This window comes from Drosophila takahashii, chromosome 3R (assembly GCF_030179915.1).
Source record: "Drosophila takahashii strain IR98-3 E-12201 chromosome 3R, DtakHiC1v2, whole genome shotgun sequence".
Lineage (NCBI taxonomy): Eukaryota > Metazoa > Arthropoda > Insecta > Diptera > Drosophilidae > Drosophila > Drosophila takahashii.
Genome location: NC_091681.1, coordinates 18,391,873 through 18,405,150, shown reverse-complemented (window position 1 = coordinate 18,405,150; position 13,278 = coordinate 18,391,873). Strand labels below are relative to the sequence as shown.

General features: G+C 43.9%; 3 protein-coding genes across 3 annotated transcripts; 2 read left to right on the top strand and 1 right to left on the bottom strand.

Annotated features, from left to right (window-relative positions):
- Positions 1–260: 260 nt before the first annotated feature.
- Positions 261–7,061, top strand: KaiR1D (Kainate-type ionotropic glutamate receptor subunit 1D). The gene is made up of 13 exons (XM_070216626.1): positions 261–683; positions 970–1,125; positions 2,814–2,908; positions 2,980–3,069; positions 3,139–3,296; positions 3,909–4,584; positions 4,650–4,819; positions 4,882–5,142; positions 5,200–5,331; positions 5,386–5,584; positions 5,640–5,751; positions 5,805–5,924; positions 5,982–7,061. The coding sequence occupies exons 1-13, from the start codon at positions 587–589 to the stop codon at positions 6,275–6,277; spliced, it is 2,562 nt and encodes an 853-aa protein (XP_070072727.1). The 5' UTR covers positions 261–586; the 3' UTR covers positions 6,278–7,061.
- A 55-nt stretch (positions 7,062–7,116) lies between these two features.
- On the top strand, positions 7,117–11,841 carry Ir93a (Ionotropic receptor 93a; the record flags this gene model as incomplete). Its single annotated transcript, XM_070216573.1, has 11 exons — positions 7,117–7,387; positions 7,448–7,600; positions 7,650–7,786; positions 7,848–7,956; positions 8,030–8,469; positions 8,529–8,636; positions 8,777–8,879; positions 8,938–9,086; positions 9,141–9,320; positions 9,847–10,222; positions 10,891–11,841. Coding segments are annotated over 11 exons (2,754 nt in total), but the record flags the coding sequence as incomplete, so codon positions are not given.
- A 201-nt stretch (positions 11,842–12,042) lies between these two features.
- Positions 12,043–12,944, bottom strand: RpS30 (ribosomal protein S30). The gene is made up of 3 exons (XM_017141363.3): positions 12,835–12,944; positions 12,525–12,613; positions 12,043–12,446 (listed from the first exon to the last, which is right to left on the bottom strand). Exons 2-3 carry the CDS (start codon positions 12,600–12,602, stop codon positions 12,126–12,128), a joined length of 399 nt encoding a protein of 132 aa, XP_016996852.1. The 5' UTR covers positions 12,603–12,613; positions 12,835–12,944; the 3' UTR covers positions 12,043–12,125.
- Positions 12,945–13,278: the final 334 nt, after the last annotated feature.

The window sequence follows — 13,278 nt, the reverse complement described above, 5'->3', positions numbered from 1 at the left end:
ATGAATTATTACAAAGTCTAAACCCATTCTCATTGAATTCACATAATTTAAATGGTAACTTTGTGGAACCTTTTTAAGATTCCACAACCACAAAAGCTTAGAAAGCCCATCGTCGGCAAAGCAGTTTACTTTTGAGCCAAATTACCATGTTTTCCCACCAACGACCTTCAGGACGGAAAGCTCATCTGCCGAAGGGGGTGGCAACCCCTATGGTTCTGCTCTCGCAGCATCCAGTGCGCAGCTGTTGGAACTGTCAGCCGGCTTTTGGATGCTGGACCACCCACCAACACACATTCACCCACAAAACACCCCACCTCGCCAGGCGATTCCGCAACAGGATAAAAGAAGGCAGATCAAACACACGCAGCTCAGTGGATGTCACATCCTCACAGAAAGCGGTTGGGCGGAATTTCGGAAAAATCAAAACATATACCACAGGAAAATCAGTTAAAACACTCAGCGAAAGTGCCGCCAAGTGAAAATGTTAAATATCTGCTAGATAAGAAAATCCAGCGAGTGACAAGTGATTGATATCCAGCGGGGCAATCATCGGAAACCGGAAACTGCCATCTCAAGCGATTTCAAGATGCGGTCAAGACGGCTTTTGGTCCTGCCGTTGCTGCTGCTGCAATTAATTTTCAACTGCCGAGAAGCTCAATCACTGCCCGATATTATCAAGATTGGTGAGTAAAAGATTAAAAACCAAATGATATATTATCCGAATTAGAGGAGCTGCGGCAAAAACCAGATGAAAACAAAATTCCGCTCGCATCTTCGTTACGTATCGATTTTTTACACGTCATAATCAAGAGCGCCGTTCTCTGTATGAGTTTGTGGGTTTCATACGGGTGGGGGTGTTTGTGTTTTGTTTGTTTTTATTTGCGCACCGCGGGAGTTGAACCAAAATATTTGATACATTTGCCTATGGACACTCGAACAAAAAACACGACCTATAATTTGTAACCGCAGGTGGGCTCTTCCATCCCTCCGACGACCACCAGGAGCTGGCCTTCCGCCAGGCGGTGGACCGCATCAACGCCGACCGATCCATCCTGCCGCGCTCCAAGCTGGTGGCCCAAATCGAGCGCATCTCGCCCTTCGACAGTTTCCACGCCGGGAAAAGGGGTGAGTAGTTCACGGTACTGAGTACAGAGTGCTCAAAGTGTTGACTTGGCCTGCTTTCCCACAATCCCGTCACCTTTCACCCTGTTGCCTTTTTCTCTCCAACGTAAACTTCACCTTCACCTGATGCTTTCACCTGCATATTTGATTTGGACATATGTACATTCATCTCCTTTTTGTTTCCGCTTTGAGTTCCCTTGTCATCCTTAAATTGACATCTCTTTGTTTCTGTTTTTCCTTGTGCTTGATTTACCCCTTTGTTTGCTTTTGTATTTGATTTGCGATTTATGATATGCTAATTGCTGCCTGGGGGACTTCATTCCTTTTTACTTCTGAACTCGCAGTAAATGGGATTTGACTCTTGGTTCCCTTTTAAAACGATTATAAAGTGCTAAACATCTGTCAAAACACTACAAAAATATTTCAATCTCTTATATATTTAGTCAATCTATTTTGTTAACTAAACTTCTATGTCATAAAAATAATATTAACTAATTTTTATATCCTCACTATATTATTGTTTTGAAAGGTTTTACCTAGTCCAGAATCTAATACTTATTTAACTTACAAAGATTGGCCTTATATGCGACCTTTTTTGGTAATAGAAATTTTTTGAGCTAATCTCGCTTCTAATATATTTTAACATTTATCGGTTTTCCAAACTGCAATTTTCCGACTTGTCCGACAAAAACATTATATTGACACTATTATAAAAATATTGTTAATTTGGCTGTTAAATTTGTAAATGTAAAATAAAGTTGGATGATATCACACGATATCAAAGCACCAACATCAACCCCTCTTAAATTCGACCGGATAAATATCCTTATGTGTAAGCCCGGCCAGTCTGCCATTTGCAGTTTATTGTGGGTATTGGGTAGCAGGTGAAACTTCTCTGGCACTTGATAATCGTTAAGAGCTGAAGATGAATCGTAAAGCGGGCAAAGGAACGTGAGCCAACTGTCGAATATCCTGTGATAAATGAGACACAAATGACGCCGAAGTTGGCCCGAGCACATGGCCAAAAAGGAAAAATACCTTGGCTTGGCCAGAAAGAGTAAACCACACTTCAGCACGACAGTAACGAGGACCCTCCACCCACCGAGTCCTGGGAGCAGGTTAACCGCATCACAGAGCCAGGACATCGAAGTGCAGGTGCACATGCACTTACACGTGCTTAGCGCGTTTGATGAGCCAAAAGGATGCTGACTGGCAGGCGGGGGAAAATCCTTTAGGGGCCGAAAGGAAGGACCAAACGGGCTAAACGAAATTATGTCATACTGAAGTGCATTTTAAATATGCGAACGAGGCTAACTGAACATTACTGAGCCAAAAGCCAAGCACATTACTGCGCTACTTGGGCGCGTTTTTACTTTTTGAGCCTTACAAGTCGTAGCCCCAGATTATCTTCCCCCCACAAGCAGATTGGATTGGGACTGGGAATGGGAATGGGAATGGGAATGGGAACAGAAAATCAATTTGCGACTTTTAAGCTCTTTGGGATTTGTGTTTCACTCAATTTGCCATAAGGCAAGAATGTCAGAAGTTGCTCCTTGCGATTCGGGAAAGCCCGCAGATATTTTACAGCGGTTGGGTTTGATTTTCCGTAAATTGGGTTCGGCAAACTAAGTTCGTCAAAGAGCAACAAATAACTGGGTACATAAACCTCAATTGCGCTGTTTGTCTTTCAGTTTGCGGCTTACTGAACATCGGTGTTGCAGCCATTTTTGGGCCACAATCCTCGCACACCGCCAGCCATGTGCAGAGCATTTGCGACAACATGGAGGTGAGTAGTAGAGTAGGGACTTGAATGTCTCACAAAACCCTTTGAATAACTTTGAAACACACTCACTGCAGATTCCCCACTTGGAGAATCGCTGGGACTACCGGCTGAGACGCGAAAGCTGCCTGGTGAATCTTTATCCGCACCCTAATACGCTCTCCAAGGTAGGCAGGTGCAATTGCATCCCCCACAACCTCTTCCACTTCATTGTTGATGTTTTTGCTTGCTCTTAGGCTTACGTGGATATCGTGCGACACTGGGGCTGGAAGACTTTCACCATTATCTACGAGAACAATGACGGCATCGTGAGGCTGCAGGAGCTTTTGAAGGCCCACGGGATGACGCCTTTTCCCATTACTGTGCGGCAGCTAAGCGACAGCGGGGATTACCGGTAAGCCCAGCTAATCGTTTCCACCGATTCCGAGTTTTTTTTTTATTCTGGCCCACATATCCAACCTATTTTCGTAGAACTGATTAAGATTACTATTATACGAAATTAATATAGAAATGTTTAGTTACAGTAGTTGCAATACATCTTTATTAAAGAATCTTTAATAATAGCTAGCTATTTTACTAAATATATATATATAGCTTTATAATCTTTATAAAAAGTAGTAATGCTTTTTAGATCAATGATGATCAATCCGATCAAACCGATTTTGTAGGTTTATTTTAAATAAGGTTCAAGAAGAACTTACAGTTTAAAGCATTTACACCTGAAGAAAATCGATATGAAACGAAGATTGATTTTACATTATTTAAGATCAATTTTAAATTGATATGCGGCCAGGTAAATTTGACCTGGTCGAAAGGAGTATTTCCTGTAAAAACGATATGGGTTTTGCATGGCCATATCGATTTTACGGGAACATGCATTTTTTTGTTTGTATTCTAAGATTCGTCATTCGTTTTGGAATTTTAATTTGCAATTAAAATTTCGATGTAAAAATAAACTATATATTAAACAAAACTTTTAATTAAAATTATTTACTCACCATTACAGACCCCTTCTGAAACAGATCAAGAACTCGGCGGAGGCGCACATCGTGCTCGACTGCTCCACGGAGCGGATCCACGAGGTGCTGAAGCAGGCGCAGCAGATTGGCATGATGAGCGACTATCACAGCTACCTGGTGACCTCGCTGGATCTGCACACGGTGAACCTGGACGAGTTCCGGTATGGCGGCACGAATATCACCGGATTCCGGCTGATCAACGAGAAGATCGTCTCGGATGTGGTGCGCCAGTGGAGCATCGACGAGAAGGGCCTGCTGCGATCGGCCAACCTGACCACCGTGCGCTCGGAAACGGCTCTCATGTACGATGCAGTGCATCTGTTCGCCAAGGCGCTGCACGACCTGGACACCTCGCAGCAGATCGACATCCATCCGATCAGTTGCGATGGCCAGAGCACCTGGCAGCACGGCTTCAGTCTGATCAACTACATGAAGATTGTTGAGATGAAGGGCCTCACGAATGTGATTAAGTTCGATCACCAGGGCTTCCGCACGGACTTCATGCTGGACATTGTGGAGCTGACGCCGGCAGGCATACGGAAGATCGGCACCTGGAACTCCACGCTGCCCGATGGCATCAACTTCACGCGCACCTTTAGCCAGAAGCAGCAGGAGATCGAGGCGAATCTGAAGAACAAAACACTGGTGGTCACGACCATATTAGTGAGGCTAAAAATGCTCAATATATTAAATTCAATTTTAAATAAATATTTTTATTTTTCCTAAAGAGTAATCCCTACTGCATGCGCAAGGAGTCGGCCATTCCCCTGAGTGGCAACGATCAGTTTGAGGGCTATGCGGTGGATCTGATCCATGAGATCTCCAAGTCGCTGGGCTTCAACTACAAAATACAACTGGTGCCAGATGGCAGCTATGGAAGTCTCAACAAACTAACGGGGTATAGATCTATCTATCTATTATAATATAGAATACTTTTTACTATAAAACCCCTCGTTTCAGCGAATGGAACGGCATGATCCGGGAGTTGCTGGAGCAGCGTGCCGACTTGGCCATTGCGGATCTCACCATTACCTTCGAGCGCGAGCAGGCGGTGGACTTCACCACTCCCTTTATGAATCTGGGTGTGTCCATATTGTACAGGAAGCCCATTAAGCAGCCACCCAACTTGTTCTCCTTCCTGTCGCCGTTGTCCTTGGATGTGTGGATCTACATGGCCACCGCCTATTTGGGTGTCTCTGTGCTGCTTTTCATTCTGGCAAAGTAAGTTGTATACTTTCTATTAGAGGGTTCTTTGATCTAGTTATATCTTTTATGCAGATTCACTCCCTATGAATGGCCTGCCTATACGGATGCCCATGGCGAGAAGGTCGAGAGTCAGTTCACCCTGCTCAATTGCATGTGGTTTGCCATTGGATCGCTGATGCAACAGGGCTGCGACTTTTTGCCCAAGTAAGTAAATAAACCTTGATTAGTTTTTTACCTTTTGAAACGTATTTCTTGCAGGGCTTTATCCACTCGCATGGTGGCCGGCATTTGGTGGTTCTTCACCCTGATTATGATTTCCTCGTACACTGCCAATTTGGCTGCCTTCTTGACTGTCGAACGGATGGATTCGCCCATCGAAAGTGCCGAGGATCTGGCCAAGCAGACGAGAATCAAATACGGCGCTTTAAAGGGCGGGAGTACGGCTGCCTTCTTTAGGGTAAATTTAGAAAATATTTTGGGGTAATATTCTTAACAAATATCCTTGTTTGCAGGACTCAAAGATCTCCACATATCAGCGCATGTGGTCTTTCATGGAATCAGCTCGTCCCTCTGTTTTCACAGCCAGCAATGGCGAAGGAGTGGATCGGGTGGCCAAGGGCAAAGGTGAGTTCGCAGATCTCTTACAGAAAATGTTATATTAATATTACATTTTTCAGGATCCTACGCCTTTCTGATGGAGTCCACATCCATTGAGTATGTGACCGAACGCAACTGCGAACTTACGCAAGTCGGTGGAATGCTGGATACCAAGAGCTATGGCATAGCCACACCGCCTAGTAGGTTTACCATAAACGAAAGTAGATCCTTGACTAACTAGATACTATCACCCACAGATTCCCCCTATCGCACTGCCATCAACAGCGTGATACTCAAGCTGCAGGAGGAGGGCAAGCTGCACATCCTGAAAACCAAGTGGTGGAAGGAGAAGCGCGGCGGCGGCAAGTGCCGCGTGGAGACCTCCAAGTCCTCGTCGGCGGCCAATGAACTGGGACTGGCCAATGTGGGCGGCGTCTTTGTGGTCCTCATGGGCGGCATGGGCGTGGCCTGCGTCATCGCCGTCTGCGAATTCGTTTGGAAGTCACGCAAGGTCGCCGTGGAGGAGCGCCTAAGTGCGATACTGAACGAATGAGAAAAGTCGTAAACCCGGGACGAATGGGTCTAGGACTCTAGACGGCAAAATGGGTCTCGGGAGATCAATCAAAAATGCTAGTAGAGAAAGGGAACGTGCAATCCGGTAGAGCGTATATCAAGAGCAATAGACGAAATAGCCAATTTTGGACATCCCCAAATCAAATGTTTTTGCGATCAGTGACCAAAAATAATTAAAGTTGAGGGTACCGGAGCCACCAATGAAAAATTTTGCAGTTTAAAGACGGTATGGAACCAGATATTAATATAGATTCAAGCTACATATTAGAGACATGTGTACACTGAGGCATATATATATATTATATATATTTATACAGGTTATACTCCCCTTCGTAACTTACTCGTAATAATCATATACATAAAGTAAACACTAATGGAACCACAACAAGTCGAAATCGTATTGCATTTATATTTGAAAGCATTTTTGGGAATTGACCTATAGGCGTAATTGTAGCTAAATTATATATAGACATGCATGTAACCAAGACGACAGGATCAGCGCATTCTTGACACAATTTACACAATCGAAACGAGAACGAAAACGATATTTTCAACGGACCTAGCCAGTAGATCTAACCTAAGTGAGTTGTAATCCCTAGCTTAGACATATTATCCCATTTTTCTCCCGTTTTCCTAAACACTTCTGTCAGTCCCCCCTAAGATATAAGATTGTAAAATGTAATTACCGCTCATACAGGCAATTCTGACAAACAATTTCATAAAATACTTACAATTAAATAAAACAAGTTAACAGAAATTGATATCCTTCGATGAACACCTGCGTCCGATTTGACATTCGATGTGGTCGAAGCCTAACCGCAAACCGTCAATCACCGGGCTTTTCCACTTTCCCGCCAATCAATTTTTCATGGCTACCGAACACGCGGCTTGCTTTTAATTGGGTTTGGTGTTATCAGCGAGGTAACCTCGTTGCCTCGATGGGATTCGCTTGCTCAGTCTTTATTCAGGAATCCTGGCGATATGCGGTCATCAACTTGTCTTGTGCTCCTTCTTGGACTGCAGCTCTTTATCCTGGTTCCGATTGAGGCCAATGACTTTTCCTCCTTTTTGAGCGCCAACGCTTCCCTGGGTAAGTTTGGATTTTAAAGGATTTTTTTTTCAAAACCATAATCACTGGTCGTTTATGAAGCCGTTGTTGTGGATCACGAATACTCATCCCTACATGGCCAGAACATTATGGCCCATTTCAAGAAAATCCTGAGTGACATTATACGGGAGAATCTGAAGAATGGTGGTATAAATGTGAAGTATTTCAGTTGGAACGCGGTGCGATTGAAGAAGGGTGAGGGTCTTTAATTATTAAAGTGGTGAGGCTAACTGATATACTGCAGATTTTTTGGCCGCCATTACGGTGACGGATTGCGAGAATACCTGGAAGTTTTACAAGAACACACAGGAGACTTCAATTCTATTAATCGCTATCACCGACTCCGACTGTCCTCGACTGCCACTAAATCGAGCTCTGATGGTATGGAACAATTTGGATCCCAGATATCTTTTTTTTACCTCGAAGCAACATTGACTTTTAGATACCCATTGTTGAGCACGGCGATGAATTTCCTCAAGTCATTCTTGATGCGAAGGTCCAGCAGATTCTCAACTGGAAGACAGCTGTGGTTTTTGTGGATCAAACCATATGTGTGTAGTATTCATAAATTTCTTATATACCCAATGATGATTTTTAACCCGATATTTGATCTTTTTTAAACAGTGGATGAAAACTCGGTGCTGGTCAAGTCGATTGTTCACGAAAGTACCACCAATCACATCACTCCCATCTCTCTGATCCTCTACAAAATTAACGATTCCCTGCGGGGTCAACAGAAGCGAGCTGCCCTTCGTCGAGCTCTGGCCCAATTTGCCCCCAACAAACACGAAGAGACGCGCCAGCAGTTCCTAGTGGTATCCGCCTTCCACGAGGACATTATCGAAATAGCCGAAACCCTGAACATGTTCCATGTGGGCAACCAGTGGATGTTCTTTGTGCTGGATAAGGTGCGTCGCGACTTTGATGCCGGCACTGTGACCATAAATCTGGACGAGGGTGCCAACATAGCCTTCGCCCTCAATGAAACCCAACCCGAGTGCCAGGACACACTTAATTGTACGATCTCTGAGATAAGTCTCGCTCTGGTTACCTCCATTTCAAAGGTATATTGTATAATATACCTAAACATCTTTAAATATTTTGCATATTTTCCATTTCCAAGATGACCGTCGAGGAGGAGTCAGTATACGGCGAGATCTCCGACGAGGAGTGGGAGTCCATTCGCTTTACCAAGCAGGAGAAGCAGGCCGAGATCCTGGAGTACATGAAAGTAAGTACTTAAGCTTAGAAATACAAAAACAACTTATTTTGTTATAAATAAATTTTAAGGAACCCAGAGATTAGTCATATTATCTATTAGAAATCATAAATATTAACTACACATAGCCTATCCTTATTAAATTTTAACAGGATTACCTAAAGACCAACGCCAGGTGCTCCAGCTGTGCAAGATGGCGAATAGAAACGGCTATTACATGGGGCAAAAGTCAGGAGAATCGCAAGTTCCGCGCAGGTAAGTCCGGTATTTCTTCACCTAAAGAAGACCCACCCAAAGCTTGGATATCCTAAAGCTCCCACACGCGATGCCAAGAACCAAAACTTCGAGTTCATCAACATTGGCTACTGGAGTCCCTTGCTGGGTTTCGTCTGCCAAGAACTGGCCTTTCCACACATAGAGCACCACTTCCGCAACATCACCATGGACATTGTGACCGTGCACGTGAGTCTTTGAGCCAGGAATATAATCCTTATTATTGGTTCAAATCGCTCGTAGAATCCTCCCTGGCAAGTGCTCACCAAAAACAGGCATGGAGTGATCGTGAAGCATTCCGGCATAGTCATGGAGATCATCAAGGAGCTCAGTCGGGCCCTGAATTTCAGCTACTATCTGCATGAGGCCTCCACATTGAGGGAAGACTATATGCTGAGCTCGTCAACGAACTCCAATGAAAGCGTGAGAGTCTCCTACTTTTTATACCCGTTACTCGTAGAGTAAAAGGGTATATTGTATTCGTGCAAAAGTATATTCCTGATCAGGGTCACTAGCCGAGTCGAACTAGCCATGTCCGTTTGTCCGCCTGTCCGTCTGTCTGTATGTATGAACGCTGAGATCTCGGAAACTATAAAAACTAGGAGTTTGAGATATTCCACACATATTATTTGGCTTCCTACGCAACGCAAGTTTATTTCAGCCGAGCGCCACGCCCCCTATAAAGCCCACAATCGCCCACAACGATTTTAAAAAATGGCTGGCGGCCACATCTTTTAAGATTTAAAAAATGTATAAATGCAGAAGACATTGTAGAAGACATTTTTTCAAATCGGACCATTTATTAAAAAGTTATGACCAATCAAAATTGCATATATCTTTCTACCTCGCACTCCCTTTAGCTAACGGGTATTAAATAGTCGGGACACCCACCCGTCTATTGCGTACTCTCTTGTTTGTTGAGTATTTCTTTTACAATCTTGATTCACAGGACGAGTTGGTTGGCTCAATGACATTTCGGATTCCCTACCGCGTCGTGGAGATGGTGCAGGGCAATCAGTTCTTCATCGCCGCCGTGGCAGCCACCGTGGAGGATCCCGACCAGAAGCCCTTCAACTACACGCTGCCCATCAGTGTGCAGAAATACTCCTTCATCACCCGCAAGCCGGATGAGGTGTCGCGCATCTACCTCTTCACAGCTCCCTTTACCATGGAGACTTGGCTCTGCCTGGTGGGCATCATCCTGCTGACGGCTCCCATGCTCTATGCCATCAATCGGCTTGCTCCTCTTAGGGATATGCAAATATCCGGCTTGTCCACGGTTAAAAGCTGCTTTTGGTACATATTCGGGGCCTTGTTACAACAGGGTAAGTAGTTAAAGGTCAACTTTTGCCATTAAAAACTATTAAAACAAGAAAGGAAGCTAGCTTCGGCCAGTCGAAGCTTATATACCCTTGCAGATTCGTTCCTATTAACTTACAAACATTAAATTTAGATTTACTTGCTTATATGATAAAGCAATCAAAATTTTAGCTGCTTTCGTATTATTTTGGCATTATTTTTTTTAATCCTGTCCATGGAAGCTATATAATATAGACGCCCGAATTTTGTTAAATTTAATTTGAAATTTTGAAATGGTAAAGAAAAGCTATATTCCAGAGATGAAGAGAATGTAATAAAAATTTAACAAAGATATATTTTTTTCCTATTAATTTCCATTTAATTTTCTGACCGTTTATATGGCAGCTATATGATATAGTGATCCGATTTTTTAAAAATTTAATTCGAAATTCAGAAATATTTAAAAAAAATAATATTCCCAATAGTTATAGGTAATATTTTAAAAAACAACGAAGCTACAATCTCCATTTCCGACTTATATACTATCTGCAATAGAAAGAAAACTTTTGGGAAAGTTTCATCCCGATGCTCAAAAACTGAGACTAGTTTGCGTAGAAACAGACAGACAGACGGACGGACATGACTGCAAGGGTACAAAGATTAGATCTAAAGATAAACCCATTCCCTTTTGCAGGAGGCATGTATTTGCCGAGGGCAGACAGTGGCCGCCTGGTGGTGGGCTTCTGGTGGATCGTGGTCATCGTCCTGGTGACCACCTACTGCGGCAACCTGGTGGCCTTCCTCACCTTCCCCAAGTTCCAGCCGGGCGTGGAGTATCTCAACCAGCTGGAGCGCCACAAGGCGATATCAGAGTACGGCCTGCGAAACGGCACCTTTTTCGAGCGGTACGTGCAGACGACAACGCGGGAGGACTTCAAGCACTACATGTCACGGGCCAGGATCTACGGCAGTGGCCAGGAGGAGGACATCGAGGCGGTGAAACAGGGCCAGCGCATCAATATAGATTGGCGGATCAACCTGCAGCTGATTGTGCAGCAGCATTTCGAGCGGGACAAGGAGTGCCGCTTCGCTTTGGGCAAGGAGAGCTTCGTGGACGAGCAGATCGCCTTGATTGTGCCGGCGCAGAGTGCGTACCTGCACCTGATAAACCGCCACATCAACAGCATGTTCCGGATGGGCTTCATCGAGCGCTGGCACCAGATGAATCTGCCCAGCGCGGACAAGTGCAGCGGGAAGAGCGCCCAGCGGCAGGTGACCAACCACAAGGTGAACATGGACGACATGCAGGGTTGTTTTCTGGTCCTGCTCATGGGGTTCACGGTGGCCCTTATAATCGGTTGCTGTGAACTGGGTTACCGCCGCTTTAGAGCGAGTCGCAAAAGGCGAGATTTTATCAACTGACCTCTGGCTAATGTGTAAAGTACTGGCTTTAAAAAGGGATTCATCTAGCATCCTCCTATCATGAAACTATCTTCATAAACTATGTATCTGGAAAGGCAATTCATATACAATAATCTCTGAAAATATTTCAATCAAGTGTTTTCCTACAAACATAATAGAGCTGGTGCATAACTATAGATAAGTTTTGAATGTTTTGATTTTAGCCGTAATCTTACTAAAATTACATTTTGTAATCTCAAGTGAAACTACAATTTAAATATAAACTTTAGAAAAAATTAATCAACTAACTAGACTATTTTCATACGTTTTCTGATGGTTAAAGATGAGAACTTGATTAATTTAAAATCCAAAGCGATTAACACTCTGTTTTGGCCAACTAACTAATCCATCTGACCTCTTGAAATGTGCAACATACGCGGGGGTGTTTGTTTAAAGGTTTGAAATTACTTTATGAACATCATATCAATCTGGAGTTAAAGGTAGAGACACTTGTTCATCCAAAACTCTCTATGTGGAGTTGGCGTTGGGGCCGCGACGACGGCCGAAGCCCTGGACGAAGTTCACGAACCGGCGGTTGTACTGGATCCTGCGCTTGGCGCGTCCGGTCTTCTTCTTCTTCTTCTCCTGCTTCTCCACCTTGGGCGTCTGACCCTTGACCTTGCCGGCACGGGCCAAAGAGCCGTGCACCTTACCTCCCAGCATGGGAATGTTAAGGTCCAGCTCGAAGGAGCTGAGGGCGGTCACGGGCGTATCGTTGGCCATGGTGGTGCCCTCGCAGTCGAGGCTGAATTCCTCGGCGTTGAATCCATGGATCGCGGCCAGTTGGTTCTACAGGTTGGCGGGATGGATGAATGGAAACCACAATTAGGTTAGGAACACCCCTGTTTATTTATCCTCTGAACTCACCTTCACTCCGGCGATGGTGGCATCCTGGGAAACCTCCAGGGCCTCGATGGTCTCTAGTCCACGGACGAACAGCTGCATGTTGATTCGCTCTGCAAGATAACCATGCCCCATGCATTTATTAGTTTTCATATTGGCTTGTATGGCAAACACGTGTGCTGTTTGGAACTGGGTTTCTCAGGTTTTTCACTCGTTTGCCAGCCGGCACTTGGTGCCCCGCACACTGGGCCATCGTTCGCACACACATTTCACTCGTGATTTCGCTTTATTTGGGCCATTTTCTATTATATTTCGACAAAAATCACTCGATTACCTCTTGACTTGGTGTGCGGATCCCGAAAAAGAAAGATGGCGTCAGTGTGACCGCGGCTTCAAAAAATATACTTTAAATACCGAATTTACTTTTTCAAATATACCGAAAATATTCAATAGTCGGTCACGGTGGAAGCAAAGAAATATCGATAATACTATCGATATGTGCATCGAGGTGTTAGTTCTTTTTTTGAACGTCTGGCAGCCCTATTGTGGAAAAGGTGGCTGGGTGCTTGGTTCAAAGTTGGTATTTTTTAACCGACAGATCAAGTTAAAAATTTTAAAAAATAAAGACGTTACTTTGAAAGAAACTTAAATTATATAGGTACATTTTAAAATCTATATATTTTAATTTTATAAATTAGAATTGTCTGTTAGGCATCTGTTTAACTAACAATTTCATTTTTTTTTTAAAGATTTTTTCACTATAAATTTTTTCAAAAAT

Bases quoted from the DNA above. Each gene is read 5' to 3' on its own strand.
- KaiR1D (XM_070216626.1), top strand. From the start codon at position 587: ATGCGGTCAAGACGGCTTTTGGTCCTGCCGTTGCTGCTGCTGCAATTA. The intron at 3,070-3,138 runs GTAGGCAGGTGC...GCTTGCTCTTAG, and splicing joins ACCCTAATACGCTCTCCAAG to GCTTACGTGGATATCGTGCG. The intron at 5,752-5,804 runs GTGAGTTCGCAG...TACATTTTTCAG, and splicing joins TCGGGTGGCCAAGGGCAAAG to GATCCTACGCCTTTCTGATG.
- RpS30 (XM_017141363.3), bottom strand. From the start codon at position 12,602: ATGCAGCTGTTCGTCCGTGGACTAGAGACCATCGAGGCCCTGGAGGTT. The intron at 12,447-12,524 runs GTGAGTTCAGAG...GCCAACCTGTAG, and splicing joins CCACCATCGCCGGAGTGAAG to AACCAACTGGCCGCGATCCA.